At 41.6% G+C, this 26,845-nt stretch overlaps 1 protein-coding gene across 3 annotated transcripts in view; it reads right to left on the bottom strand.

Moving 5' to 3' along the window:
- ARSB (arylsulfatase B) overlaps positions 1-12,644 on the bottom strand; it is a 163,613-nt gene extending 150,969 nt beyond the window's left edge. For all 3 annotated transcript variants that reach the window (XM_039247455.1, XM_039247456.1, XM_039247457.1), the window contains exon 1: positions 12,269-12,644. In XM_039247455.1, the coding sequence (XP_039103386.1) occupies positions 12,269-12,586 (318 nt within the window). In that variant the 5' untranslated portion in view covers positions 12,587-12,644. The remainder of the gene's footprint in view (positions 1-12,268) is intronic.
- Positions 12,645-26,845: the final 14,201 nt, after the last annotated feature.

Below are 26,845 nucleotides of genomic sequence, written 5' to 3'. Positions count from 1 at the left end.
CATAACTTCTCCACTACATTTCAATTCACTTCCTTGAGAGATGGTGTGGTGTTACAGAGAACACGCACCTGAGCCTGGACCTGCCCCTGGGAGCATGTTGCAGTCATTTGAACACCCGATAAAATATACCCACCGTTTTACTGGCACTACTGCATATTCACTGATTAATCACTGATTTTCTCAGATTCAAATACTGACCACACAGACCAGAAAGATTTTTATCTTATTTTATCTTATGTTAAATACATGGCAATAAACAGATACAAAGTAGAAGCCAAAAAAATTCACATTCACAATCTTTTCTTCCTAATTTATTATAAGCTACTCTTGAATAGCTTTCTCACAAGCTTTGACACTGTTTTAAATTTCATTTTTGTGTCTCTTTCCAGAACCAAAACTTTTTGAGTTGCACCTGCCATTGCTTCATTTCCTGGAATCTTTTCATGCCCTTTTAAAAAAACATTTTTTTATCTATTTTTGAGAGAGACAGAGCATGAGCAGGGGAGGGGCAGAGAGCGAGAGAGAGACACAGAATCCAAAGTAGGCTCCAGACTCCGAGCTGTCAGCACTGAGCCTGACGCAGGGCTCAAACCCACAGACCACAAGATCATGACCTGAGCCGAAGTCAGACGAGCAACCCAGGTGCCCCTCTTTCCAGACCCTTTTAAAAGAACCATATAAAATATCTTTAAGGTGAAATTAAATTGGACTTCTTTTTTTTTTAAAAAAAATTTTTTAATTTATTTCTAGGATAGAGAGAGACAGCGTGAACAGGGGAGGGTCAGAGAGAGAGGGAGATACAGACTCTGAAACAGGCTCCAGGCTCTGAGCTGGCAGTCAGCACAGAGCCCAACGCGGGGCTCGAACCCACAAACCGCGAGATCATGACCTAAGCGAAAGTCGGAGAGTTAACCAACTAAGCCACCCAGGCACCCCTAAATTGGACTTCTCTTGAAGGTGCTGGATACATTCCCTCTCTTGACTGTGGTGATGGCTTCACAGGTAGATACATATCAAAACGTATCAAACTCTACACTTTAAATATGAACAGTTTATTGTACGTCGATCGCACATCACTAACGCTATTTAAAAATAAAAGCAAGTTTAAGTCTTCTATTAAGATTTCTATGCGTCTCCTAGAAATCACTGGTCACCTCCGCTGGGATATGTGCCAGGCACCTTCCACTTGTTTTCCAAACCCACATTCTGCCTTCTATCCTGCTCTCTGCCCCAGGAAGTTGACCTATGGGATCCAAATCAAAGGACTCTGCACCTTCTGGCTTCTGAGTGGGTTCAGCCAAGGGGGAGCCCTGACGGGAAATTACAGGGAGGGAAGAGATAAGTGGCCCTGGACTGCCAGACCAGGCCGTTCTGTGCAGGCTATTCTGAAGGCAGCCCTCTCTACACGACACCGTCTCTAGGTTCCTTCCTCCCTCCCATCTGGTCCGGGGCTAGTAACAGCTCCGTGGGGTTATACACGTCTACGTGTGTTCCCCTTCCCCCAAGTCACACTCTTGAAAATAGTCCCTTTATAAATAAACCTCCCTAAATTATCCTAATTTGAATATGCCAGCTCCTTCCAGCTGGGATTCTGAATAATAAGGATGTAAGAATATCCAGGCAGGGAACGAGAAACATTGCTCTCAACACACACACACACACACACACACACACACACACACACACACACACACACCCCAAATCATAGAAGGACTCTGTCCATCGTTAACACTTGAAATTTACTCAACAGAAAATTAGCCCTAGATTCAAAAACTTTATAATATACACTAATTGGCAGTAGTACAAGATAAGTAACGGTAGTATTTTATGGAATTCAAAAGACTCCGTGGAGATAAATGCTATGTGCATATTTCTTTAAGTGGCAAGCTCATCCATCACATGCAGAGAATTAACTCTGATGGCTATACAGCACTGCCAAGGGATGCTGTGTGATTCGGTGTTCCCGGACCATGGGCATCAAGCCAGGTGGTCAGCTGAAGCCTGTTTCTATTATCTACAATCATATGGAGCAGAGAATTTGTTCTCTTCAATTCCCAAGAATTTATTGGACAGAGCATTTTTATGGCGAACTAAGGAAGCGGAAGCCGAACTCTGGATAGCAGCCAAAAACATGTTTTTAGTCTGTTCAGACACTACTGGAAGTAGGGGCGCTGCAATGTGTAGAGAAGCAGTAAACAGACAAATGCTGAGCTTTAGTTTAGTCCAGGATGACACATCCACACCATGCCTCACGGGGCAGGCTGATAGGAATCAAGAGAAAAAGAAGTGTCCCCTTGTAAACACAACAGACTCTAAAACAATTCCATCCTGACACCTATCTTCAGTGTTGGAAGAGTGTTACAAAAGGAGAGGCTTATATAGATAATACAGGAGAATCCAAAGGAGTTACTCTATACCTACCGTGTGTGGCCATCTCTTCTTCATTAAACCAAATCCTCTCTCCAAAAACGGCTTCTCTTAAGATTTTACTTGACCATCAAGGATTCCCTGCACGAAGGCAAAGGGTCTAAAGAATCAGCGAAGGACCTGGCTTGTCTCTAGATTCTTTAGATTCCTTCTATGAGATAACTGATAAGAATCCTTGCGTACGTGTATTTGTTGCATATAAAAATGTATTTGATCCAGTGAGTTTTTCTGCCCTGTGAAGTGTCATGAACTTAAAAGGGGCAGGGGAGGAGGGCGGCTCCCACATCAGAACCTCTCACTTATCCCCCTTTAAGAGGTTCAGGAATTCTTTTTTTTTTTTTTAATTTTTTTTATTTCTAGGAGAGAGAAAGAGAGACAGCATGAGCAGGGGAGGGTCAGAGACAGAGGGAGTCACAGACTCTGAAACAGGCTCCAGGCTCTGAGCTGGCAGTCAGCACAGAGCCCGACGCGGGGCTCGAACCCGCAAACCGCAAGATCATGACCTAAGCGAAAGTCGGACGCTTAACCGACTAAGCCACCCAGGCGCCCCGAATTTCAGGAATTCTATGATCTCTGATCTGGAAGCTCAGAACACAGTGTTTCAGCGGTATAGACAATAAACTCTCTCAGGGGCTACATGAACCACTGCTACATGTATGGCAATGAATCCTGTTTCTCTCCTCACTTAACAATGTTGAGATAACATCCCGTTGAGGGGAAGGAAGATTCTGTCCTATTAGTCTGACCTGTTCAAGATGAACTCATACTCTCACTGCGCCCACGTATTTGGACACCTCCTGCTACAGTACTTGAAAATTCAGAAAAACAGGTAGCTCCAGCCTCCCCTTTATATACCAGAGAGCTAGGAGGGACACTTCATAACAGGAATGCAATCACAGAACATGCTGGTGGTCAGCCAGGAGTTCAGAATTTCCAGCCCGTGTCTGGGCCAGTACACTGCAGGTTTTAAGCACGGTCAAGTACCACTCGGGCCACCTTAGGGTTTATTCCTGGAACTGTCCCACAGAACAAATGGATACTGGAGAATCTGCTCCCTCCCCCGCTTAAGGCTTCTAAAATGCAGTCAGCTGCCCATGCTGTTGAAGCCAAGAGCTACAGAACACACATTATGTGTGTTAGGGGCCTGACTTTGCCATCTGGCCCGGTCCTCCAGAACTCGGGCTGCAGAACTGGCTGGTGTCGCTGACAGTTTTAAGGGTCTATTTATTTTGGTGTTGATTAGCAAAGAGTGTAAATCTCTGCCTAAACCCACAATGGGATGTTGTTTGTAAAAAGAATAAACAAGGCAAAAACTGACTCAGTGCCTTCCTCTGCGTAAATTATAAATCTAACCAGAAGCCCACCATGGAACGGTAGGAAAATATGGAAGAAAAGAATTTTGTAGCAAAGTGATATGATTAAAGAAACAAAAACAAAGACAGTTACCAGACAGTAACAACGTATGCTTAAGGCAAGTCTTGAAATAATAAACCTCAAAAATCATTCAGCAAAGAAATCTGGTAAGTCAATGGGTTATGCGTCACTCAGCCCCAAACTTATTTCCTTACTGCCTCATTTCTAATGACATGGGAAGTAAAATATGTAAAATACGGAACCGTTTCTTTGAAATATCTTCATATTTCCAGGATATGGCCCCCGGGTGCCTCTTCCCTTCTGGGAAAATGCCTCTTGGCTCTGGCGAGGCTTAGGAAAGACACCTGGCTTCAGCAAAAACAAAAGATCTGCGAGACCAAGTCATCCGTGACTCCCTGTATTATAGCCGTGATGTGCTTTAGTAGGAGGCCATCTTATTTGTCACTATGGAACTGATGCATCCTATGTTTCTCCACCTAAGGAAGCATAAGAACAGAGGCTACTAAGTGCTTTCTTTTCAGAGGGACCTACAGCCCCTGTATTGTATGCTCCTCTTCTCTCTCACTCTCTGGATGCCATTTCCAGAGGATCCTATGAACACTCCCAATTTGTGACCTACTACTTTCCCCAGTCACTCCACCTGCTTCTAGCTCTTCACTCCTCTTTGTCCATTTTCCAGTCTTGGAGCCCAGGGAAAGGCAAACAGGGACGAGGGTCCACTGAGAGGCAAGTCGGTGGGGGGATGATAAAGAATGGGTAGGCAGGATGCCTGGGGTGTGAAGGAAAAGAGGCAGGGAGCCGAGAGCATCATCAGGCAGAACCCCTTCCTCTTTCCGTGCCAGTATGAAGCGCCCTATTCTACCTGCAGCCCTCTAACTGTGAGGGGTCTCCACAACTCAAAGCAAACTCAAAGCAAAAGTCAATAATCGCCCACAATGCTCCTGCACAGCCTCCTTCCTACATTTTCTGTGCAAGGCTCTGCTTCAGGGGTGAGTGAAAAGCCCTGAAATGTCCCATCTGTTTACCAGCATGAGTAAGAAAAATGTGACTTGCATCCCTTAAGAATAAAACCCTGCAGTCATCTTTCATTGCTTCTATTATCTGCCAAGGTTACAGAGTTTTAGTGGAGTGGTCCCCTCAGTTCCCAAGGTTAGTATGATCCCAACTAAGGACCAAAGTTATTATTTTTTTTTTTTCTAAAAGGAAATGATCCTACTAAGGCCTATGCCTTTAGTTACCCTTTAATCTTTTTAGTTTCTTAAAAAGGAAGTGGGGGCACTAGAAATGGCAGATCAGCCACAAGCAGGGGAGGTGGTGAGCTCTCACAGGAAATGCTCAGGTGTTTAAGTTCTTAGCACACTCATTCATTTCACATTCACATTCACAACACTGAGTGCTTCTCTAGGCCAGGGACAAGCAAGACAATCCTACAGAGAAGTCAGACCAGGGAACAAACCGCACATCTAAAATGTGGACTAAGAGTGGAGAGTTAAAATGAATAATTCATGTTGAATAAAGTCAATATGTAAGAATATAAAAATTTAGTATTTTCAAGTATTCTTTGGAACTAAAAGCACTATACAAATTCTATTAGAAAAGCTGATGCATTTTTATTTATTTGATCATGTTTACAACCATCTTTATTATGTATTTGTATTGAAATATATCTGACATATAACATTGTGTAATTTTAAGGCGTGCCACATTTATACACCGGAATATCATTGCCATTGTAGCAATAATTAGCACCCTACCATGTTCTTTTTAGTAATTGGAATCATAAAGTTCTAGTCTCTTAGCAAATTTGATGATTCTAATACAGTACTGTTGACTATACTGTACGTCAGATCTCTAAGTCTTATTTACTACTTGTTGCTAGTTTATAACCTTAAACAATATCTATCCTATCCTCCTATCCACTACAGGATTTTTAAATATATGTATATATATTTTTTAAATTTTAATGTTTATTTTTGAGGGAGGGAAAGGGCAGAGAGAGAGGGAGACACAGAATCGGAAGCAGGCTCCAGGCTCTGAGCATCAGCACAGAGCCCGACACAGGGCTAGAGCCCATGAACCGTGATAACGGACGCTTAACCGACTGAGCCACCCAGGTGTCCCTAGGATTTTTAATATTTCAATCTTGAGATTTCAACCAAGGGGAAAGTGAATATAAAATCTATTTCATTATATGCACAATGTGCCTCTGAAGGATACTAAGAAACTAATAAATAATAGAGGCTCCCTATAGGAAGGAAGGTTGAGAGACAAGATGGAAAGATCTTTTTTATCTTTTTACATGTAGCACTATTTAAATGTCTTATATTTGAAACTGAGAATATAATTCTCAAAGACAATTTTAAAAATAAGCTTATTTTAAAAGGGGGGGTGAGATAAAAAATTTAATTCTAACTGGACTAACATTTATACAAAGAATATCACATAGTATTTTATTGTAGCTCCTTAAAATATTACTTAGAACATTGTTTGATTAGAAATCTCCTTTAATAGGAGCACCTGGGTGGCTCAATCGGTTGGGTGTCCGACTTCGGCTCAGGTCATGATTTCACGGTTCATGAGTTCCAGCCCCAGGTCGGGCTCATTGCTGTCAGTGCGGAGTCTGCCTCAGATTCTCTGTCCTCCTATCTCTCTGCCCTTCCCCTGACTCTCATGTGTTCTTTCTGTCTCTCAAAAATAACATTTTTTAATTAAAAAAAAGAAATATGCTTTAATATATAGTAGCCTTCAATGTAACATCATTATGAAGACCTGAATAAGTAAGCTGAAGTTTAATATTTTATCCTGAGCAGGAAGCATTGCCTCTCTCTCTGAGCTCCTAGCATACTTTTCGTACCCACTTTCACTGAGTTCTGGTCACAAACAGCCTTGTCCCCTTCTTTAAAAGAACTCACTGCAGCCTCTAAGCCTTTACTGGCTGTCCCTCCCACTATGTTAAACTCTCCTTCCCAGGATCTTTGAATGGCTGACCCCTCTTCATTCAGGCCTCTGCCCCCAACACCTTCATGGAAATAATTTCCTGAGTCACTTCTTACTCGACCTGCTTTATTGTCTCCTCTACATTTATTACCAGGCTATTTCAATTCACCCAGTGGGGCACCTGGGTGGCTCAGTCAGTTAAGTCCCTGATTCTTGATCTCTGGTCAGGTCATGATCTCATGGTTTGTGAATTCAAGCCCTGCATGGGACTCTGTGCTGACAGTGAGGAGCCTGCTTGGGATTCTCTCTCTCCCTCTCTCTCTGCCCCTCCCTTGCTCGCACTCCCTCTCTCAAAATAAACTTTAAAAATAAAGAAATAAAATAAATTCACCTCACTTACTCATTTGTTTATATGTTTACTTCATCCCCTGCTTGGTCACTCCTCATCTCACCTCCAGCAGACCCCAGAGGATAGCACAATGCCTGGCATAAATAGCTGCTCAATAAATCTTTGTAGAATGAAAGAATGAATGAATGCATCATACTGAGTGGCGACAGAATGAAAGCTTTCCTCTCAGATTGCAAATAAGAAAAGGGTTCCACTCGGGGCACCTGGGTGGCTCAGTTGGTTAAGTGATTCTTGATTTTGGCTCAGGTCATGATCCCATGGTGGTGAGATGGAACCCTCATCAGAGTCTCTTCCCCTTTCCCTCTGCCCCCCACTCCTTGTGCACATGCACGTGTGCACACTCTGTCTCAAAAAATGAAATTAAAAAATTAGAAAAAAATGTCAAAATAGTAAGGGAATGAGTCATAGGCCTGTGGGAAGAGCAGTGTACAGAGACCTGAATTCTAGTGCTGAATTTACCAATAACCATTGGCCTCCTCTGCTGCTCAATCTCCCTCTCCCTGGCTTTATCAAACCCCATGCATTAAAAATTTTTTTTCATCTTTATTTATTTTAGAAAGAGAGAGCATGCACACGAGCAGGGGAAAGGGGCAGAGGGAAAAAGAGAGAGAATCTCAAGCGTGCTCAGTGCAGAGCCCAACGTGGGGCTCAATCCCACAACCCTAGGACCATGACCTAAGCCGAAATAAAGAGACACTCAACCGACTGAGCCACCCGGGTGCTCCAAACTCCATGCATTGTTCACCGAAGTATGCATGTTTAAAATGGTTCATATGTGAGGACCCTGAACAATCATATGTCTCAATATAAAAGGCTCGGTTCACATTCCTATTTAATTAAACAAGTTCCTGGCACAAAACTAGCAGCAACGTTGTTAAGCACAGTGCTGGGCAAGATTAATCTCTCTTTCTGCCAGTAGAGGGGGTCAGTGGGTATGATAATGTGCATTTGCCAAGTTAGAAACCAGCTCTAACGGAGACAAGGCTCTTAAGAGTCAAAGAAATGCAGAGCTAGGAAGAGCCTGGGAGTTCAACCCAACTTCCATATTTTACAGATGTAGAAAATGATGTCCAGCGGGTCCGAGTCTCAAGACTGACACCCTGAAGGCCAAAACCTACATCTCATTATTCCCAACCAGTCTTCTTCACTAAACACTTTAATAAGCCAAAAAACTAAGACTCAGAACTTGGGGAAATTCAGTTCAGCCAACCTAGGTTTACCACTTTATACCTTCCTAATCTACAGTTAGATGATTATGGGAAGGTTGGGCCTCTAAATATTCCATTAAAGGATGATTGTTAAGTTCACACAACAACACATTGTTAAGTTACATAGTTCTTTCAAGTACCTAATTTTGAAATAGTCAACAAATGTCCTCATTTTATTGTCTAAAATTCTGCACAGCACATGATTCGTTCACAACTAAAACCTCTCCCCCATTTTCATTTTACATTTAACACAGGCAATTCCTAACTTGAAACATCATGGGTTAATTTTTTTATTGAGATGTTTGGAAATAACCTAAATGTCCAAAAAATAAGAGGTTATTTAGTAAATCTGAACCAGCTCTTGCAATGATATTTCTAAGAATTCTGAGTAGGCAACATAGTGTAGTGGTTACAAATCCATGCTGCCTGGTCAAATCATTATCTACCTACTTACTAGCCGTGTTACCTTGGGCAAGGTTCTTAACCTCTTCCAGCCTGTCTTCCTTGTTATCAAATAGGGACAAAAGTAGTACCCACCCCATCAGACTGTGAGAGAATTAAATTAGTTAGTGTAAAGTGCTCAGAATGGTATCAGTATACAGCATCTAAGGGCAATAAGGCTCCTTAGTTCTCCCCAAAATGTTGTCTCCATTATTTATTTTTTTAAGTGTATTTATTTATTTTGAAACAGAGAGCAAGCAGGGGAGGGGCAGAAAGAGAGAGCGAATCCCAAGAGGCTCCCCACGGTCAGCAAAGAGCCCAATGCGGGCCTTGAACTCACCCACTGTGAGATCACGACCTGAGCCAAAATCAAGAGTCAGACTGACCTAGCCACCCAGGAGCCCCAATGTTGGCTCCTTAAAAAAGGAGGCTTGCAAATCTGAAGTAATTTGTAACTGGGTCTCCTGAACTCAGAATAAAACAGGGGATAAAAGTCAAGCAAAAAAGTCAACTGAGGAGGCTAGCTTGCTACACTGAGTGGGCTGTAAACTATTTTGGAGTATGAAGCTTCTACCCATCCTTCCTATCTTAACCATAGGGTACTCTAAATACCCTTTTTTTTTCTCCAAGATAGAATGGTGGTGACTGGTGGAAGAGGATGTTAGGAGACAAAAGCAGTCAATTACATGAACAAGTTTTTTGAAGTATGGTATTTGCTCTCCAGTTCAAGTCTGTTGGAAGAGAGGAAGTTAGAGAAATGAATGGCCCTCCCATTCTTCTGCAATTTGAGTTCAGTTCTCTTATTTCAGAGGAAATGCAGAACTATTCTGGGGAGACCTTGTCTTCCCTCCTTTCTTCTTTACACAAATGCTCCTTTACTCCTACAAAGTGTCCAGGGTAAGATCTGCTTAGAGCAGGACTTCTGATTACACCTTGCAGCCCAAGTCAGACCTGTGGAAGGTACTTAGGGTTGATGGTGAAGGGAACCATCCTTTACCTCCATTAGAAACCCTGGCTAAAGCTGCTTCTCAGGCCTGTAGTCCAAATCTATCGTTTCTGTTTCTACAAGTCTTCGGATCACTGTGGAAATTGTTATTACAAATAAACCCTCCCTTGTCTTGATCTCAGGACAACATGAGGCTAAGGGTGATCTGAAAGGCTACCTGCACGTAAATTTAAGAGGGTAAGTTTCAGGCATATCCCATGACTTGCACAGTAAGGACTCAAAATATGCTTGTTAAATAAATAGTCCATATATAAGGAGGTATGCTTGGTGTGTATCTGGTATAGTCATAATCAAACCAGGATCTTATAAAATCATTAATCGTATTCAGATTAAGCAAATGGGATATAACTGTTTAGGTCTGAGATGACTAGTGAATACAGGAGAGGCATGGACCCAATTTTAACACTTTCTAGCTGTGTGGTTTTTTTTTTTTTAAGTTCATTTATTTATTTTGAGAGGAAGGAAGAGAGAGAGAGAGAAAATGAAAGAGTGAGGGAGGGCAAACAGAGAGGAGAGAGAGAATCCCGAGCAGGCTCAACACTGTCAGCACAGAACCCGATGCGGGTCTCAAACGTCCCAACCGTGAGATCATGACCCAAGCCAAAGTCAGACACTTAACTAACTGAGCCACCCAGGCACCCCTCTAACTGTGTGATTCTTAACATGTGTGATTCTTAACATGTTACCAAACTTCTACAAGTTTACTTCCTCATCTATAAAGGGTGATTGAAAGTTATAGCTACCTCATGGGCTATTTCAAGAATTAACTTTAAAAACAGTAGAGTACCATGCAAATGTTCTTGATATTCCTAGTTATTTAACGTATGTGCACACTCTGCAAGTATAGTATCTCTATTACCTACACACAAGTTTTTAAAGAAAAGCTTTTAAAGAGATAATGCCAGATATCACTTTACCCCTATCAGACTGGCTAGTGTCAAAAGAACAAGTGTGGTAAGGATGCACAGAAAAGGGAACCCTCCCTGTTGGTAGCCATGTAAGTTGCTGCAGCCACTGTGGAAAACAGTATGAAAGTTCCTCAAAAAATTAAAAATAGAGGTATCACACAACCCAGCAATTCCACTTCTGGGTAGTTACCCAAAGAAAATGGCAAGCGAAAAGTGCCTGGGTGGCTCAGTCAGTTAAGTACCAGGGTCTTGATTTTGGCTCAGGTCATGATCTCATGATCTTGAGGTTTGTGGCCTCAAGCCCTGCCTCAGGCTCTGCACTGACAATGCAGAGCCTGCTTGAGAGTCTCTCTCTGCCCCTCCCCCCACCTGTGCGCTCATGTGTGGCTTGCTTGCTCTCCCTCTCTCCCTCTCAATAAATAAACTTTAAAGTTTTTAAAGACAATGGTAAACCAATATGAAGAGTCTGCACACCCCTGTGATCCCTGCAGCATTCTTTACAATAGCCAAGATATGGAAGCAACTTAAGTGTCCATTCACAGATGAAATGATAAAATAGATGTACTATATATACAATGGAACACTGCTCAGCCATAAAAAAGAAGGAAATCTTACCATCCTTACAACACGGATGGACCTAGAAAGTATAATGGTTAAGTGAATTAAGTGAGATAAAGACATACCATACGATATCACTTATATGCGGAATCTAAAAAACAAAACAATGAACAAAATGAAACAGGAACAGATTCATAGATACAGGAAACAGTTGGTTACCAGAGGGGAAAGGCCTGAGAGGAAGGCAAACAGGGTGAAGAAGATTCAGAGGTACTCTAGATATAAAATAAGTGAGTCACGGAGATATAATGTACAGCATTGGGAATACAGCCAACATAACACTGTCATAATCGCATATAGGGACAAATGGTAGCTAAACTGTGGGGATCATTTTATAATGCATAAAAATATCAAATCCCTATAATGCACACCTGAAACGAATAGGATCTTATATACCAATTATGCTTTAATGATAAATAGACAAAGATGCTCAGAGGCGTTGAACACAAGGTTAATCAGAAAGGAATGATCAGCAGCCCAAGAAAAATCAACCTGGCTAGTTTTCATCGTGTTGAGAACTTGGAAAAATGAATCTCTGGTCGGACGGTCCTAACCCAGGACCGCAGCGTTCACAAGGGAGAAGAGTCGTACCCACTGCGGGCACTCTTTTTCCTGAACACTCTTTCACCCCGACCTTTTTAGAAAACGAAAGACAGAAAAAGCGCTGGGGGAGGTGGGGTGCCGGGGCTGCGGGGCGCCTTGGAGCGGGCATGCGCAGAGGCCGCGGCGGCCTGCAGGCCGGGGCGAGCGGTCCCCTCTCCTGGCCGCAGCTCGGGAAAGTGCCCCCGGCTGGCCGGCGCCCACCGCGGCCTCGCGGCCCACTTGCGAGGGGTTCGGGAGCCGTCGAGCGCGCTCGGGCCGTACGACCCGGCGGCGGCCGCCGGAGGGGCGGAGCCCGGCGCGGGCGCGGGGTTGGCGAGCCGCCGGGGGCGCTGCGTACCTGGTAGCGGCCGGTGAGCAGCTGGCTCCGCGATGGCGTGCACAGCGGCTGCGTGTAGTAGTTGTCCAGGAGCACCCCGCCGGCCGCCAGCGCGTCCAGGTGCGGCGTGCGGAGGTTCGAGCCGTGGAAGCCCACGTCGTTCCAGCCCAGGTCGTCCGCCAGCACAAAGACGAGGTGCGGCGGCCGCTCGGCCTCGGCGCCTGCGCCCGGCCGGGACGGCAGCAGTAGCAGCCGCAGCAGCACGGGGAGGACGCCGCGGGCGAGCGGCCGCCGCGGGCTGGGGCCTCGGGGCAGGCTCGCAGCGCCGCGCCGGCCCATCCTTCGCGGCCCTGGGTCCCGGCGCCTGTGGCGCCGCCAGCCTCCGGCACCGCTTCTAGAATCAGGAACTGGTAGGCCGGGGCCTGCCCCGCCCCCGCAAGGGATTTCACCCCCGGCTGACTGCGGGCTGGAGCGCCCCGGCGCCCGAGCCCCCGCCGCCTCCGACCCGGGCCCGGGCCGGCGTGACAGGGGAGGAGCCAGCGGAGAAGCAGTCCGGGCTCCGGCTGCTCAGCTCCGTGGAAACTCGCTTGACAGGAGCCAAGATTGCATGGTAGCATCCCCAAAGAGGAGCAGATTTGTTCTCTTCGCAGTTCACGAAGTCTTGTCTTTAAATTTCGCAACAGCCGCGGCAGCTAGGAATTATAGTTAATGCACCTTTCTTCCCTCCCTGTCCCCGAATAGAGGCTTTTAGTTGGTTGAGCCTAACCCGAACTCAGATCCTGAGCTGTGATGTTTTAAAGGTCGTGGGGGAATTATTTCCGGCCAAAGAACTCAGCCTTGTGCTAGTGGGAGGTCGATGGAACCGTAGAGTTGTAGGTGATGGTTCAGATTCATTTGTGAATCGCCTGGGAAGCCACTTCCTCCTCACTACTCAGAAAGGGGCCAAATATACACTCCGGCTGCAGGGTGCTCTTTTGAAGGTGCAGTTTTACTTAGGCCGCCCTAAGGGTTGTTTGGGGTGTTATGTGACCATTGGGTAATTCATTAGTTTGTCTAGGTATAAGCCCCTTCGGGCCTGGCTTCCTGACACTCAGGTGAACCAAAGAAGTAAAGTATCTAATTTGCCTTAAATCAGCTGTGGATGGAAGGAAAAAATTCCCTTAATCACATGCTCATTGAATTGGGAAGTTTTTAGTCTTATGACTAGTACATTCCCTTTGCCATCCAAAACTTTCTGTCTGTTCTGTGTCTGGAGATAGACGATAACTATTTATATCTTTATACAGGGGAAATTATGCACTATATCCCTTCAGGTTATCTGAGTCTGATTCCATGAGAATTATTTCACAGCTTTTTAGGTTGCGGATAACTGATAGCAATGGAGACTAATTCTTGTTTATACATAGGGAAATGAATTCTGTCCAATGGATTGGCAATCCCCACCGCCACCATGGATGAACACAGTTCTCCCTCCACTTACACATTTATTTTAATATTCCTGATCTGATCCTTGGATTGTCCGTTGAACTCGTTTTAACACCTTAACAGTTTCCTCATTAGTGAATGAAATAAAATCTTCATCATGTATTCATTTTTATATTTGTACAAGGGTCATGATTTTATCTTTTTTTAAAAATTATCCTTTAATACATGGAATGTGTTCCTCTTACATATAATTATTTTACTTTGCATGAAGTGGATTAGTTTATGTTACATCCACTTTCATCTCTAGTGGAGTCAATGAAATTTAGCAGGAAAAAATTTAAATTTAACATTAAATTCAAAAGAACAATTTTTAACTGCTGTTTGACTCTTACTATGTTAAGACTTGAAAATTTCATTCAGCGACCCTGCAAGATATTAAAGGCTTGAGAATTCTCCACTATGGCCCTTGCATCTCTTTCTTCCCCATAACTGTTTCTCTCTACCCTTCCTGATAGAAATCAAATTGACCAAACATGGCTGCTAATCTCCAGAAGCAGTACCTCCGTTGACCACCTGCTCCAGAAACTAAACTTGCACTGAGACTTCTCATATCCTGCATTTTCAAATAAAAACCTATGAAAATCATGCTCTGGAAGTGAGTTCATTAAAAAGAGTAAATTCTGGGGCGCCTGGGTGGCTCAGTCAGGTAAGCATCCAGCTTTGGCTCAGGTCATGATCTCACGGTTTGTGGGTTCAAGCCCTGTGTTGGGCTCTGGGCTGACAGCCAGCTCAGAGCCTGGAGCTGTTGAAGATTCTGTGTCTCCCTCTGTCTTTGACCCTCTGACCTTCCCCTGCTCATGCTGTGTGTGTGTGTCTCTCTCTCTCAGAAATTAAAAAAAAAAAGTTAATTCCATTTTTTGTCTGTGTATTGGACACATGATATGCAGTAAAGGCTATTGAATATGAAATCTCTCAGTTGGAGTTTGTCTGATGTTTCTTGATGATTAGACTCAGGTGATGGGTTTGTGCAAATATCATAAAAGTGATATATCTTCTTGATGCTTTATTAAGAAGGACATGATATTCATGTATTATTTGATCACTTTGTTAAAGTAGCCATTTCTCCACTGTAAAGTTAATATTTAACTGATCATTATTTTTACAGAGAGATACTTTGAGAATATGTTTATATTTTGTTATTTCTAAAACTTTTGCTCATTAGTTTTAGCACTCACTGATGCTTCTTGCTTTAATCTGTTACTATTAGGATGGTTGCTGAATGGTGATTTTCTAAATCCATCATCCTTCTATATTTATTAGTTGCCAAGTTGCCTTCTCCCTCATTAATTTGTTTATTTAAATTACTATGAATTCATGAATTCTTGTTTTAATCAATGTCCTATAATACTTAACTATAATTATTTTGACCCTCTGATTTGGCCAGTGGGAGCCCCTTCATTCTGGCTCTTGTGTCCTTTTAGCACAAACTCTTTAACCTCTGAGCACTCTCTTTCTTTTTGGTACAAAGAGATACTCTAAATTTATTTTTGTACTTTTCCTTGTACTTTTCCTTCCTAATGGTGGAATTGACATTTCTGCAAGGTACCCTGATTCCTTTTAGTGGAGGATGGCATCTAGAAACCAGAATCTGTGTTATAGGAATGCTCATTGCCTCTGGGCCATCATTACTTCTAGGATCTCTCATCAGACAGGAACTAGACATATCTATTCACATACACACATACATAGTATATATAATATATTGACACATACTTACAGATATAAAACCATGAGTTTATACTCAATACCTCCAATTCTACTTTCCCTCTTTCCATATATATATATGGGCATATATATATATATATGGGTAGTACCAGTTTTCATTGTTACCAGCCATTAAAGTGCTATACTTTAAAATTTTTGCCATCTGATATGAGAAATAGTATTTTAGAATAGTTTTTGGTTTCACATTTCTCTTAGGAGTAAGGTTAAACATCTTTTGAGATGTTGAAGAGGAGTTTTTACATCATTTTTGTGAATTGTGTCCTTTTTGACTGGTTTTAGTCTTTTTCCCCTCAATTTTGTTTTAAGTTTACTTATTTATTTTGAGAGAGAGAGGGAGAGAACACAAGAGGAGGAGGGGCAAAGAGAGAGAGAATACCAAGTACGTTTAGCACCACCAGCACAGAGCCTGACACAGGGCTCAAACTCAAACCATGAGATCATGACCTGAACCAAATCAAGAGTCAGACACTTAACCAACTGAGCCACCCCAGCACCCCTTTTCCCCCTCAATTTTAAGAGTTCTTTATATATTAGAGATGTTACCTCTTTAACTATGATATGTATCACAAATATTTTCTCCCAGTTTGTCAACTGTCAAATATTTTGTTATAGTGTTCTTTGGTATGCCAAAGTTATTTTTTCAATGTAGTCAAATTTGTCAATTCTTTTTGTATTGCATATGGCTTTTGAGTCATGGTTAGACTTTTCCTTATACCAAAGTTAAATTCACCATGTTTTCTTCTAGTACTTGTATGGTTTCATTGTTCACATTTAGATCCCTGATCCATTAGGAATTTTTTTAAAAATTTTTTTTATTTATTTCTGAGAGAGAGAGACAGCGTGAGCAAAGGATGGTCAGAGACAGTGAGACACAGAATCCGAAACAGGCTCCAGGCTCTGAGCTACCTGTCAGCACAGAGCCCGACGTGGGGCTCAAACCCATGAACTGAGAGATCATGACCTGAGTCGAAGTTGGACACTTAACCAACTGAGGCACCCAGGTGCCCCCATTAGGATTTATTTTGTGTATAATGTGAAATATGGATCTACTTTTATCTTTTTCCAAATGCTTACCCAGTTATCCTAGCATCATTCATAAAAAAAAAATAAAGAAGTCCATTTTGGGGCACCTGGGCAGCTGAGTCGGTTAAGCTGACTTCAGCTCAGGTCGTGATCTCGCAGTCCGTAAGTTCAAGCCCCACATCAGGCTCTGTGCTGACAGCTCAGAGCCTGGAGCCTGCTTCACATTCTGTCTTCCTCTTTCTCTGCTCCTCCCATTCTTGGGCTTTGTCTCTTGCTCTCTTTCTAAATAAATGAACATTTAAAAAATATTTTTAGAAAAGGCAACCCATCTTTGCTCCACTGCTATGAGATGCCACATTTATTTTAAGCTTAATTTTCTCATATTCTTGAGTCTATTTCTCAGTTTCCTGTCCAGATAGCAGTACCACACTGATTCAATTACAGAGGCTTTTCAATATGTTTTAATGTATGATAGGAATAGTGGTTCCTCATAACTTAATTTTTAATATTTTTCTGGTTATTCCTGTATGTTTATTTTGTCTGTGGACTCTAACATCCACATGTCCAGTTCCATTAAAAAAATTTTTTGTTGGGAGGTGCCTGGTTGGCTCAGTCTGTTGAGCGTCTGACTTTGGCTCAGGTCATGATCTCACAGTTTGTGAGTTCGAGCCCTGTGTCATGCTCCATGCTGACAGCTCAGAGCCTGGAGCCTACTTCAGATTCTGTGTCTCCCTCTGTCTCTACTTCTCCCCCACTTGTGCTCTGTCTCTGTCTCTCTCAAAAATAAATAAACATTAAATTTTTTTTAATTTGTTGGTGTTTTTATTGAAATTGCATTAAATTTATAAATTAATTTAGGGACAACTGAAATGTTTATAATATTAAGTTGCCATATCTACAAAGTCTTCCACTTATTAAGTCTACTTTGGGTCTTTTAGAAGTTTTAAAAATTGTTCTCATACCAGTTTTATGCTTTTCTTGTTAAATTTATTTCTAAGTCTTTTATCTCCTCTGTTGCTATTGAAATGGGGCTTTCTGTACCATTATCTCCTTTAACTGGTTATTATTTATGAACATGAAGGTTACTGATTTCCACATGGCAATTTATATTCTGCCAAATGCTGAATTATTTTATTGTTTATATGAGTTTAATTATAGATTTTTAAGGGTTTTTCCAGTACATAATCATAGTAATAAAAGCCATTCCAATCAGTTAGAAGATGCAAAAATTAGGACTGAAATAAAGGCAGCTCCCAACTCAGCAATGGGCATACACATTAATTTTGGGGCCGGTGGAGAACTTGGAACTTGGGATATGTTTTTGACATAGAAAAGATATTATACATAACACTTCGTTTGCATTCTAGCCTCCACAAAACCTATTTGACCCATAGTTAAAATCTCTTAACTCCTGGAGTGCCTGGGTGGCTCAGTCGGTTAAGCGTCGGACTTCAGCTCAGGTCATGATCTCACAGTTCGTGGGTTTGAGCCCATGTCAGGCTCTGTGCTGACAGCTCAGTGCCTGGAGCCTTCTTCGGATTCTGTCTCTCTCTCTCTCTGACCCTCCCCTGCTCATACTGTCTCTCTCTCTCTCTCTCTCAGAAATAAATAAAACATTAAAAAAAAATTTAATAAAATAAAATCTGTTAACTCCTAAAAATAAGAAAGAGACCAACAATCCATTTTTAAATGGGCAAAATATAGAAACATAATAATAGCCTACAGAAAAGGAAATAACAGTGGTCATTACATAACTGAATAGATGTTCAGACTCACTCAAGAGGAAAGATACAAATTGGAACTTCAATAATATAGTACTGATACTAGTGATAACTCACTGCCCTGGGTTTCATATAAAAAAGAAAAAACCCTCTAATACATTAATCACAGAAGTGAAATTTGGCATAACCTCTAAGGAGAACAATTTTGCATATCTGTGAAAATGTGCATACACTTTAACCCACCAATTCCAGTTATAGGGATTTATCCTTCAGATATACCCAATGTGAGAAATATCATATGCATGAAGATAGTCATTTTAGTTTTAGTTTTATTAGAAAAAGGCAAATAATGTTTGCACGTATAGGAGGATTAGGAGGAACTTGACGGAGGAACAAGGGGGAGAAGAAGAGGGGAAATGGTGGGGGAAAGGGAGAGAGGCAAACCATGAGAGACTCTTGAATGCTGACAAAAACTGAGGACTGATGGATGTGGGGGGGGGGGGGGATGGGCATGGAGGAGGGCACTTTGGGGATGAGCACTGAGTGTTATGTAGAAACTAATTTGACAATAAACTATTTGTAAAAAAAAAAAATAAAAATAAAATAGTATTTGGTTTAAAAAAAAAAAAAGAAAAGAAAAAGGCAAATAAAATAACCTGGTCAAATTAATTATGGGATACTAAGCAATCATTCAAAAGGATGATAGGGAATAATCTCTAAGATATATCATTAATTTTTAAAAGGCAAAAAACATTATGCTTTGTATACCTTCATTTGCTTAAAAATATATGTATATATGTGCATATGTATCTATATTCATGTATTTTCATATACTGAGAGAGAGATGCTTATGTATAGATAGAGTATCTCAAAGAAACAGAAGAAATAATAATTTTGATTGTCCCTGGGTAGACAGGGCAGAAAAGAATAGGAGAAATACTAACTTTTCACCACATATCCTTTATGCCTTGTAAACTTTTAACTCTATGCATATGTTATCTATTTCTAATAATATTATTAATGGTAATAATATAATTTACTTTTAAACGGAAAGTAAAATGCATTATGAGAACAGAATGCTAAGCCCAAATATTCCCCAGTGAACATGTTTGTAAAGCCCCAAGGTCATGCACTAAGAAAATCACACAGATGCTCTTGCCATGCCTCTGGATTTCTCCAGTTTGCAGATCCCCTGGCTCCTGGCATGGTACTACTGGATGTAAGGTATGCTTAGAATTCAGGATACCTCTGTTTTGATCCTTCTTTCAACCTGTTCGTTTGTCATCTTTGAATATGACAAACATTGCATACAGAATTTAAGCAATTTTAAACACTATCTCTAAATGTTTAACAGTTGGAGTAGAGATAAGAATGCCAAGAAGTCTTTCTTCATATAGAAAACCTGAAATTCACTAACTAAATGAGGTAAACTGTGGTTGGTATTACTCAGTGCCCCATTATACCCCCAGAGTACAGAAGGAGACAGACTTGAACAACAGAAAGAATATCCAAACTTTGTTCTTTTAGATGTCAACTCCTTGAGGTGCTGGGTGGCTCAGTCACTTGAGGGTCTTAATTCTTGCTTTTGGCTCAAGTAATGATCACAGGGTTGTGAGCATGGAGCCTGCTTCAGATTTTCTTTCTCTCACTCTCTCACTCTCTCACTCTCTTCCTCTCTCTCTCTCTCTCTCCCTCTCTGTCTCAAATAAAAAATAATTTTCACAATGCATTTAGTTTTGGAAACTGATCTAGATGGCTTTGTTTCTACCATATCTAACTGAGAGGGAGATGGTCTTCTTGAAGGCCTGTAAGGTCATATACCAGACTTACAGATGACTGCTCTTTCTTTTTCTTTTTTAATTTAAAAACATTTTCATTTATTTTTGAGAGAGACAGAGTCTGAGCAGGGGAGGGGCAGAGAGAGGGAGACACAGAATCCGAAGCAGGCTCCAGGCTCCAAGCTGTTAGCCCAGAGCCAGAAGCAAGGCCAAACCCACCAACCGTGAGATCATGACCCAAGGCAAAGTCAGATGCCCAACTGACTGAGCCACCCAGGCACCCCGCAGATAACTCTTTTTAATGTTCCTTTACCCTTCTTCTAGTCACCAGTACTTACATTCATAAGTTATATTAAATATTATCAATGCTAACTACTATCACTGCAGTAAGAATCATCAAGTATGTAGGAAGCTAATTATGTATAAGAAGCATCTTCATTTTATTGTTGGTTTTCTTTGGTGTGTTAATATATGTGCAGTATTGAAAGAAAAAAGTCAGATTTTAGTATATGTGCTGCCAAAGCGAGCACAAAAGGTCAGATTTTAAAAAGAAGAAAGATTTCTCTTAGCTCTAGTATTTTATATATATACGGCTCCAGATTTCTGAAACTGACAGTCTAGATAAGAACGGCCATGGACAACTCACATTGAAATTTTCTTGACTTCTTCATCTTGTCCGTTGCTTATCATCTCTTATCTCCTCAAAACCAACTAGATGAAAGTAGACAGTGGAAAATAGTGCCATTCCTAGAAAAAAGATTTGGGCATAGCAATTTTTTTTTGTGCATAACACTAGGGATGCCTGGCTGGCTCAGTCAGTAAAGCATGCAACTCTTGATTTTGGGTTTATGAGTTTGAGCCCCACATTGGGTGTAGAGATTACTTTTTAAAACTCTTTAAAAAATAATAAGACAGTTTATATAAGATGTTTATATAGGTCAATGAACTCTCACAAAGTGAACACACCCATGCAACCACCACACAGGATGTTGGTAGTATATTTTGTCTCATTTCTTCTGTCCTTTCCCCTACCTTTCATACAGCCTGGGCCTTACTGTTTGCACAATAATTGTATTGTATACAGTTGTTTTCTGTATACAACAACTGAATTGCATTCACTTTTTCTGTACTGAACATTGTATACCAATTTCTTAAGTAGTTCTAAACCAGTACTTTCTAACCATGCTTAAATTCTCCAAACCAATGTGAACACTTTAAAAATTAAAAAGTCATATTGTGTAACTTAATGTTTTAAGTGAAACACATATCATTTTAATACATAAAGTTAAAAGGGCATACAGTGAAAAGTAAGTTTCAATCCCTCTCCAGGAATATTAGTGTTACCCTTCCAGAGATAGTCTATACATACATAAATACAATATAAGTATTAAAAGCCTTTTTGGAGCACCTGGGTGGCTCAGTTTGTTGAGGGTTCAACTCTTGGGTTTGGCTCAGGTCATGACGGTGCAGTTTCGTGAGGTCAAGCCTTGCATGGGGCTCTGTGCTGACAGCTTGGAGCCTGAAGCCTGCTTCAGATTCTGTGTCTCCCTCTCTCTGCCCCTCCCCTACTTGCACTCTGTCTCTTTCTCTCAAAAATAAAGAAACATTAAAAAATTTAAATATATATATACAGACATGAATAATAATAAAAAATAAAAGGTTTTCCTATTTGAACCTAAATGATAGCATTTTGCGTATTATAATACACTACACAGTTTTAAATAATAATGCAAATAGCCCTTTAAAATATATTAGCCCATCCCACGACCTCCCTCTAGCCTAGCAGCCATGTTTGTGCCTGTTGACCAGACCCCTTTGGCCAGGCCCGCACGGACTACATTGGTGTTGTAGGCCAGTCATTGTCTATTGCTATGTGATCCAATTCATGATCTTCCTCTGCTCTGCTCTGTAAACAAACTACATGTCCCAGGCTGCTTTACGTACTTGACTCCCCCCTAGGTTCTGCCAATGGGAGGCACTGTTGAGACACTGGACTATGGGGGCGAAGGGAGAAGCCAGGGTGTTTCTTCCCTTCTTTCGGCTTTGCGCAGCGTCTTCGACAGCGTGGTTGAATCACCTCTGTAGTTCCCGCCCCTGCTGGCAGCCCCTTTCTCTGTGGTCCTGGTGTCTGCTTGGCAGCCCCCATCAGGGCGTCCCTTACAGCGTCGCCACGCTACGTCCCCTCCTTTGAACTACCCGGCAAGCTGATCGCAGGGAAAGGTGAAATGGAGAGAGAGGCCCCGCCAGCCCCCGCTGTTACAGTCATCCTCGCGTAGGTGCCAGACAGGTGAGGGAAGATGCCCTCATGAATGACCAACCAGTGAGAATTTTTTTTAAAAACCCTGCCTCTTTTTAGGAGCATCTGTGTGGGGTTCAGTCAGTTGAATGTCCAATTCTTGATTTCAGCTCAGGTCATGATCTCACAGTTCATGGGCTCAAGCCCTGCATTGGGCTCTGTGCTGACAGCATGGAGCCTGCTTGGGATTCTTTCTCTCTTTCTCCCTCTCTGCTCGTCCCCCACTCATTTCTCTCTCTCTCTCTCTCTCTCTCCCTCTCTCTAAAGTAAATAAACATTAAAAATATAATAATAAAAATTTTAAACCCTCTTTCTATATGACTCCATTATTTTTTAGCAATTATCATGAAAAAAGACAAAAAATAACCAGAAAAGAAATGCAAAGAGTGAGAATTTTCTATTAAACTTTGCATCATGCCATTAAAAGCAATAAGAAAAATAGAAGTTAAATAAATATTACAGTAAAGCAAGGACTTAATATTTTCAAGTTATATTAATGTATTTTTGGAAAAGGAAAGGTTGTTTTCTTATTTTTTTAATGTTTATTTATTTTATTTTTGAGAGACAGAGAGACAGAGAACGAGCCATAAGGGGCAGAAAGAGGGAGATACAGAATCCAAAGCAGGCTCAACGCAATCCTGACACAGGGCTCGAGCTCTCAAACCACAAGATCAACCTGAGCCAAAGTCAGGCACTTCACCAACTAAGCCACCCAGGCGCCCCAAGTTTTTTTTTAATGTTCATTTATTCTTCAGAGAGAGAGAGGGAGTCAGAGCACAAGTGGGGGAGGGGCAGAGAGAGAGAGACACAGAATCTGAAGCAGGCTCTAGGCTCTGAGCTGTCAGCACAGAGCCCAGTGTGGGGCTCATACTCATGAGCCATGAGATCATGACCTGAGCCGAAGTTGGATGCCCAACCAACTGAACCAACCAGGTGCCCCCATAGAAAGTATTATTTTTAAGTTTAGTTTTATTTATTTTGAGAGAGAGAGAGAGCAAGCAGGGGAGGGGCAGAGAGAGAGAGAATCGAAAGCAAGCTCTGCACTTTCAGTGCAGAACCGGATGCAGGGCAGGAACTCAAGAACTGAACCATGAGATCGTGACCTGAGCTGAAGTCAAGAGTTGCACGCTTAACCAACCAAGCCCCGCAGGTGCCCCTGGGAAAAGGAAAGTATTTATACCAACACACTGGTCTATTATAATAAACTGGTTTGCTGTCTGTGAATAATAAAATCACCTTTTCTGTTTTTAAGCCTTACACTTTGCAGTGACTTCATCGAAATTAAGCTTCATATAGTAATGTTTAAGTGACAGTATAACCAGATTTGTCCAGTTAACTCTGCACCTCGTTGATTAAAGAACATATTTGAAGCTTTTAAATTTCAAAAGTTTGTTTTACATGAGCAACAGATATGCAAATAATTAGGAAAAGACTTGAACATAATATGTTTGACAGAGATTCATAAAAATCCCCTTTCACAGCCAACTCCAGAAATGGCAGAATGGTCTGTGTTTCTTTGAGGAGAGCCACAGTGGTGGCTTTTATGTATCCCTGCAGTTTAAAATTTTTAACTAAAATATTTTCATCAGAAAATTCATCATATATTTCTATTACATATTATGTATTACATATTATACATTTTCCACTAAAATATCTTCTTCAGAAAATTCATCATACATTTCTATTATATATATTATCTATATTATGTATGTATTATATATGGTTTTTCTTCATCTACTAAAATCAGGGCAAACAGATGAATGACATTCTTTGATCTGCAGCTTTAAAACAAGTGCCCAGTCATTGGTGAAAGAGACCAAGGCACTCACATACTGTTCAGCTGCTTTCTTCCAGCAATGTAAGACCAATGTCTTTTGTTGTTTCCCCTAGCATTCCTTGAAATCAGATCGTTTATTCTGAATAAATGACCATTTCCTGAGATTTTGTTATTGCATAGTTAATTACCTTATCACAACTTTTATGTATTGCTGCTTTTATTAGAGTCTGATACAATAATATTTTATGTAAATATTTTAACATAATATTATTATTCATATAATAATTCTTAATGTTATTATTATTACAGTAATATTTTATGTAAATATTTTTTGTCCAGTAACTAATAAGTTACTGAAAATTTACAACACAGGTAACTCTTAAACTATGCCACTGATATTATATATTTTTAAAATTCTTTTTAATGTTTATTTATTTTTGAGAGAGAGAGAGAGACAGAGCACTAGCAGAGGAGGGGCAGAGAAAGAGGGAGACACAGAATCTAAAGCAAGCTCCAGGCTCTGAGGGCTGTTGGCAAAGAGCCCGACGTGGGGCACGAACTCACAAACTGCAAGATCATGACCTGAGCTGAAGTCGGACGCTCAATGGACTGAGCCACGCAGGTACCCCTGTATTTTCTTAGTTCTGTCTTTAAATTTAAGGATTAACAATTTATAAAGAAGAAATTTGAATTTTAGAGATATTATTCAAAACCAGTGAAGTATTTCACGTATAAACTAAAATCTACACTCACTGAACAAGATATTGTGCCTCACAATTTGCCCTCTGTTTCATAATAAATATCAACAGAAACCCTAAGCAATCACATGGAATAAAATAATTGAAAAAACTCAGTTTCTGCTGCTTTGTTTTACAAGCACGCTACTGTTTCAGTGTGGGATAACTAGGTCCACAGGGACTGGAGACCCAAATTGGGCATGAAGTAAGCTTGCATGATTTTTTTTTTTTTTTTTTTTTTTTGGCTTTGCCACATGTTTATTGAGTAAAGACCACGGGGAAGAGTCACGGGCGCTCTCCGCACGTGAGAAGCGGCCCCGTGGGAAATACAAATGTCGGCCTCGTGAGTTTGAGTCAGTCCCAGGCACACGGCTGGTGGCCACTTTGCGTCAGAGGACAGGGGTGGGCTCTCTGCTGGAACTCTTCTTCCTCAGCTCGGGCTGCAGGGGGCCACGGGGGCGCGGCCTTGGGCGGCCGCGGACTCCCTCCTATGTCCCTCTGTCCGTCCAGGCTCACACCAGCGGGATGGGGTAGGAGGCGCAGGCCGCCAGCCCGCACGTGTTCTTCCCACGCTCCATGAGGAAGTACCCGTTCATCCCCCCTCGATGTAGCTGAGCCTGTTAGCGGAAAGGGCTGGTGGTATAACTGAAGCTTCTCTAAATTGTGGAACACAATGTTTAAAAAGATAATAAAGATTCACTGATTTGATGTAGATAGACGATCAAAACATCAGTAATTGCGACAACAAATGATTTAGCCTAAAAAAGTATTTTTAGGGGGAGGAGGATTTGACATAATGAAATAAAGAGAACCGAGGTATCTAATGGTGTCACTGAGCCTACCTCCAGACTTCGTACTATGCAATTTATTAAAACAAGGGCCTAAACTGCTGTTCATGGGATATTTTCTTATTTGCAGCTGAAAGCTTCCAAACTGATACCCTCTTGTACCTGAGTAGGACGCTGCCCGATCTGATGCGGGGCTCCATCCTGTGGCCCTGGGATCATGACCTGAGCCGAAATCAATAGCGAGATGCTCAACAAACTGAACTACTCAGGTACCCTGGTTTTCTTTCTTTCTTTCTTTCTTTCTTTCTTTCTTTCTTTCTTTCTTTCTTTCTTTCTTTCTTCCTTCCTTCCTTCCTTCCTTCCTTCCTTCCTTCCTTCCTTTCTTCTTTCTTTCTTTCTTTCTTCCTTCCTTCCTTCCTTTCTTTCTTCTTTCTTTCTTTCCTTTCTTTCTTCTTTCTTTCTTTCTTTCTTTCTTCCTTTCCTTTCTTCCTTTCCTTTCTTCCTTTCTTTCTTCCTTCCTTCCTTCCTTCCTTCCTTCCTTCCTTCCTTCCTTTCTTTCTTCTTTCTTTCTTTTCTTTCTTTCTTCCTTCCTTCCTTCCTTCCTTCCTTCCTTCCTTCCTTCCTTCCTTCCTTCCTTCCTTCCTTCTCTCTCTCTCTCTCTCTCTCTCCCTCCCTCCCTTCCTATTTGTTTCAGTAATCTCTCACCCAACATGGGACTCAAACTCACAACCCCGAGATTAAGAGTCATTTGCTCTTCCGACTGAGCCAGTCAGGCACTCCCTTCCTAGTCCTTTTTCAATACAGTCAGACGCTTGCCCTTGCCTGTCCCATGAAATAGCTCAGGCCAATGGCACCAACCACATTCTGTTGCTTAACCTTATGGGCACTTTTCAGCCCCTAATCTCACATGACGACTTGTATCTTTGGACACAGTTTGCCCTCCTCTCCTTCTCAAAAAGTTCTCTCCCCTTGGCTTTCATGACACCTCAGTATGTAACTAAATATACACCTGGTTTTGTTAGTTAAATGCTAGACCTCTCTGCGCTGTAAACTCTGCAAAGGCAGGGACCATGTCTGATCACTGCTTTCCCAGTCCCTGGCCTGTCGCAAATACTCAGTGAACATGTGTAGACTAATAAATACTTCAGTAAGGAAAGCAATTACTCATAGAGCTTTAAATACAGGATAGGCTTTGGTAGAAGATTATGAAGTGTATTTTTGGCTGGTTGGCAGAGCTGAGGAAAGCAAGTCTTCTACATTTCCATTTA

Source organism: Hyaena hyaena, unplaced genomic scaffold (assembly GCF_003009895.1).
Source record: "Hyaena hyaena isolate Hyena2069 unplaced genomic scaffold, ASM300989v1 scaffold_299, whole genome shotgun sequence".
Lineage (NCBI taxonomy): Eukaryota > Metazoa > Chordata > Mammalia > Carnivora > Hyaenidae > Hyaena > Hyaena hyaena.
The sequence above is the reverse complement of the archived record's forward strand: the minus strand, read 5'-3'. Positions and strand labels throughout refer to the sequence as shown.